This window comes from Dipodomys merriami, unplaced genomic scaffold (genome assembly GCF_024711535.1).
Source record: "Dipodomys merriami isolate MVZ:Mamm:240054 unplaced genomic scaffold, mDipMer1.0.p SCAF_57, whole genome shotgun sequence".
NCBI classification, from domain to species: Eukaryota; Metazoa; Chordata; class Mammalia; order Rodentia; family Heteromyidae; genus Dipodomys; species Dipodomys merriami.
In genome coordinates, this window is record NW_027206146.1 from 5,242,580 (window position 1) to 5,247,302 (window position 4,723).

General features: G+C 63.4%; 1 protein-coding gene across 1 annotated transcript; it reads right to left on the bottom strand.

The window, feature by feature from the left end:
• Positions 1–823: 823 nt before the first annotated feature.
• Lin7b (lin-7 homolog B, crumbs cell polarity complex component) lies at positions 824–4,403 on the bottom strand. The gene is made up of 6 exons (XM_070000497.1): positions 4,326–4,403; positions 3,804–3,922; positions 3,547–3,618; positions 2,310–2,519; positions 1,281–1,444; positions 824–942 (listed from the first exon to the last, which is right to left on the bottom strand). The coding sequence occupies exons 1-6, from the start codon at positions 4,360–4,362 to the stop codon at positions 921–923; spliced, it is 624 nt and encodes a 207-aa protein (XP_069856598.1). The 5' UTR covers positions 4,363–4,403; the 3' UTR covers positions 824–920.
• Positions 4,404–4,723: the final 320 nt, after the last annotated feature.

Here is a 4,723-nt window from a genome sequence, read left to right on the forward strand (position 1 = left end):
AGGCGGTCCTGGCCCCTTTAACAGGAGACTGACAGACGGCACTGGGTGGCCAATGGGAGACGGCCTCGGCGCCGGCCGGCGACCAGACCCCGCCTCCGCACGGGCAGGGAGGGGTCGCGCGGGCGGAGAGCTGGGGGCGGGGCCCTGGGTGCGTCGGCCAATAGGCGCGCGGCGTGCGGCGGCTGGGGCGGGAGGCGGAGCCCGGCATGGGGATGATGTCACCTGGAGCGAGTGGCGCGCGGAGTGGAACGCGAGTCGGCGACCCCGGATCCCGGCGGTGGGGCGCGACGGCGGCCCTCACGCCGCACGGGATGCGCGGGCAGGGCAGGCGAAGGGATGGGGAGAAAGGTTGGATTCTAAGGCCAGGGCGGCTCCCGGAAAAGATGTGCTTTAGTTGGAAGGTGGGGTGAGTGCCTGATGGGTGAGTGCACCTCCTCCTGCACCCCTGCGCCCGCCCGGGGAACTGCACGCGGCTCCCCCCGCCCCGACTCCCACGCAGACGGTAGTGCGGCCTACGGGGCTCCCCCCCACCCCCACCCCGGCGGACCAAGCTGATGGTTCGCTCCGCCCCGCCCACTGGCCCCAGCCGCGACGACTGGGGACTCCTCGGTCAGATCGGCCTCAGAGGAGGAAGGGGGCAAGGGGCGTCGTCCTGGGTTCCACCCCCGCAGCCGGGGGTCCCAGCCTCCGCCCTTGGACTGGTCCAGAGGAGGGCAGCCTGCCTCTGCCCCCCGCCTACTCCACCTCCGCCCCTCGCTCTCCCCCCCACGCGTTAAGACTCTTGTAACCCCCAGATGCTGGACAGATACACAGACACTCGGAGGAGGGTCAAAGATCTTTAAATAGAGAGCCAATGACAATAAACACGACTGGGGAGAGGAAGAGAGAGAAAGAGGGGGGAGGGGTCCGGATCTGGGGTTTCATCCTCGAGACTCCAAGGACCTGCAAGGGGAGGGGGGAAGATTGGGGAACCAGGCTCAGGGTAGGGGGCTTGACAGCAGGATTGGGGTTTGGCTGGCCCGAGACTAGGAAGGTGAGTGCAAGGGCTCCAGAGGGAGCAGGTGTCAGATGCGAGGGGCAAGAGGGAACCTAGAAGGTCCCCAGGGATTCTGGAAGAACGCATGGGCCAGGGAGGGCTGGGAGGGTCAGGATGGCCAATGAACGGAGGTGAGGGTGGCAATCCAGGTCCCAAGAGCCGCTGGCCTGGTTTGAAGGGCTGGGGCTGGGGCGGGGGGGGGGGGTCGGTGGAGACCCCAGGGGTGCGATGGCCATGGGCTCACGAGTAGCTCTGGTGCTGTTGGCGCCGGCGGGCGGAGCGCATCTTCTCGAAGCGGGCCTCCATCTCCTCCAGCACTCGCGGGGTATAGCGTACGACCAGCTTCACGGAGCCCTGGGCGGCCTTCAGCAGCTCCACGGCCTTCTCGTGCTGCTCACCCTCCACGCTCTGCAGGGCAGGGTAGGGCCACGCACACGCGCACACACACACCTGGGCCTGCTGCCCCGCATGCCCCACCCGGGACTCAGAGCTACTGGGGAGGTTGAAGAGCAGAGCTAGAGAGCCCAAGGCCTCATGGGAGAATCATTGACTTCTGACTCCTAGTAGCCCCCAAAACCTCTAGCTGTCATGTCAGAGCAGTCCCAAACCCCAGTGAGAGCATAGCCATGACCACCAGGCCCATTACAGCCCTCTCCTTCCCATAAGTCCACTGACTTCCTGTTCTAACTTCTTCCTGGTCCCCACAGAACTGACTCCAAGCTCAGGCCTAGTCCTCTCATCCCTGAGCTCAAAGCCTCTCCCATTTATCCATCTCCCACAGTCACAGAAAGATGTTTCTGCACCCCCAAGCTAAGCCTATTCCTTGGCTTAGCCCCCCCCGGGGACAAAAATCCCAGCTGAGAAAAACATCTCACCAGCCTCCCAATAACCTGTCCAGTGTGCTTCCTTCAACTCTCTAACCACAGTGATTTTAATTAGCCACATACCCCAGACCTCCATTAGAGCCAAATCCTTTCTCTTCCTCTCCAAGGAGTGCAGAATCACAGCCCTTACCTACAATATACTCAGCCAGGATCACATTCTACCTTGTTTGCCTGAAGAACTCCTATTCACCCTTCAACACCCAACCCAATGTTTTTTTTTTTTTTTCTGCAAAAAAGTCCCTAGTCCTAATCCAGTTTGGGCTCCTTGAACAGCTACTTTTAGAGTCTTCCCCATTGCACAGCAGAACTGGCCACAGAGAGAGTGCTGAGTGTCAGATAAACAGGACAAGCAGGGATGAGGCTACAGCCCTGCCCCAGCCCCCACTCACCACACCATTCACAGACAGCAGCTGGTCCCCTCGCTTGAGGCCACCATGGCGATCAGCCACGCCTCCAGGAATGACCCGGGAGATGTAGATGGGTGAATTCTGTTCTTTGCCACCCATGATGTTGAAGCCCAGCCCCTCGTCAGTTTTGGGCAGCTCCACTACCCGAGGATGTGCATGGCCCTCGCTGGCTGTGAAGGCAGCCACCGTGGCCTGGGAGGGAGAAAGGACCGGGATGTGAGGGGCAGTCTGTGGTGCGCATGAGAGCAATTTAGACTGATGTCAACAGACCCCTGCCAGCCTCAACCAGGATCCCTGTGTGGTGGCTGCGTCCCTGTCCTCCATGTACCTGCTTCAGAAATGTCATGTGAGAAAGAAGTCTCTGTGTGTGTGTGTGTGTGTGTGTGTGTGTGTGTGTGTGTGTGTGTGTGTGTGTGTGTGTGTGTGTGTGAACTCGGGGCCCGAGTGCTGGTATTTCAAGGTTGGCACTCTACCACTTGAGCAACAGCACCCACAGCACCGTTTCTGGCTTTTGGTGGTTAATTGGAGATGAGTATCACAGACTTTCCTGCCTTGACTGGCTTTGAATCCTGATCCTCAGATCTCAGCCTCCTGAATAACTAGGATAAGGGCTTGAAGTGTCACCTAGCTCCATTCGCATCTTGAACACTCAGTACCTGCCAGTCTGGCTTTCTTATAGGCCTGGAAAGAACTGAGCCTCCAGGCAGCAGGGGTGGCCCAGAGAACTCTCCCAAGCTTTCTACTTAGTGTCTGGCACTAGGATGGCCTTCTGGGTAACATGCTGTGCTGGCTTCTGTGGGTTGCCTAAAGATGCCTTTGTATGACATTGAAATTAAAAACGCACAGTATTAAACACGATGACATATATGGGGTTATGCACATGTACACACAAATCAAAGAAAGGACAGCAGACTTAGAGGAGAAATCCAGTGCTGTAACTTCTTTGAACAACTAACCCAACCATTTAATGAAACGAATACCAGAAAGCTGAAACACGTTGGGGGTGGGATGAGCGAACAAGGCGGGCACATGCATGGAGGAGGGGAAGCAAATACAGTAGTCATTATACTCAAAATTATGGGCACTATTTAAAGGAAATTATAAATAAATGATCATAAGGCTGGCATAGAGGAGAAAACTGGGGGGCCTGGCTTCTGCAGGTACTGAGTTAGCCAGGGCGGTTCCGGGGCTGCCCTGAGCCAGGGGGTGGGGTGCTTACCTTGGCCGTGGCGTGAGCTCGGATCTCGGCACTGCCGGTGATGTCCAGCGTGTCGTAGAGCTGCTCGTACACCTGCGGGAAGACGCGGCCCGTCAGGGGTCCGCATGCCCCTTCCTCCCGGGATACAGGCGTCCCGGACTCTGGCCCCCGCCCCACCCCAGGGTCCCCCTCGCCCCCCCTGGGAGCCAGAGTAGACTGCAGCTCCCGACAAGGCCGAGCTCCCCGAGGCGCGGGCCGGGCCGGGGCCCCGGGCTCACCTCGCGGATGGCGGAGCAGAAGCGGCTCTGCAGGACTCGCTGGAGCGCCTGCAGCTTCTGCGGGGGCAGCTCCCCGCTGCGCTGCAGCCGCTCGAGCAGCTCCACGGCCCGGGACACGTCTGCGGGCCGGGGCGGGGCGGGGCGGCCCGGTCAGAGACGCACGGACGCGGAGACCCCGCCGGGGAAGCGAGGTGACCCGGAGGAAGGGCGAGGGCAGCGGCCCGGGAAGGGCGGCCATCCCGCTGGGGGCCTGCGGGGGCCCGGGACCCCCGCCCCGCTCCCCGACCGGCTCCGCGGAGCCCGGTCCGGGACCCCCGGCCCGGCCAGCCCGGGGGGGAGGGTGAGCTGCCCGCCCCCGGCCCCTCCCCCGCCCCCGCCCCCGCCCGCCGGCTCGCGCCCCGCCCACCCCGCCAGGGCCGCCCCCACCCCCCCACCCCCGCTGCACCGGCCCGGCGGGCGGGGGGTCCCGGCCGGGTGGACGGGCCTCCCACCCCCACCCCACCCCACCCCTGGCGCGCTTACCCCGCTCCAGCCCCAGCGGCTCCACCAGCGCAGCCATGTCGGCGCCGCCGCCGCAGCGAGCCGCCCGCCGGCCCCGTGCTCCCCGGCGCGGGGGCGGTGCCGAGCGAGGTCCCGCCCCGCGCCCCGCCCCCCGCCGCCGCGACGTCGCCGCCAGCCGCCAGCCGCGAGGTCGAAGCTGTCACTGCTCCCGGGCGCAGCTTTGGCTCCTGTCAGCTCACCCGACCCCGCCCCGGCCCTTCTCGCATTGCGGGTCGGGGGCGGATGCCCTCTGCCCACCGCCCGCGAGAGGCCGGGGTCGCCCAGCGCGCGGGGCCGTGGGTGTGGACGCGGGAGCACACAGCCACTCCTGAGCAAAAAGGGACATGGCCTATGGTGTCTAAGGACGAGTGGGTTGGGAG

Coding starts and splice junctions, on each gene's coding strand:
- Lin7b (XM_070000497.1), bottom strand. CDS start 4,362: ATGGCTGCGCTGGTGGAGCCGCTGGGGCTGGAGCGGG. Junction 3,923..4,325: donor GCCGCTGGGGCTGGAGCGGG/GTAAGCGCGCCA, acceptor CCCGGCCCGCAG/ACGTGTCCCGGGCCGTGGAG. Junction 3,619..3,803: donor TCTGCTCCGCCATCCGCGAG/GTGAGCCCGGGG, acceptor GTCTTCCCGCAG/GTGTACGAGCAGCTCTACGA.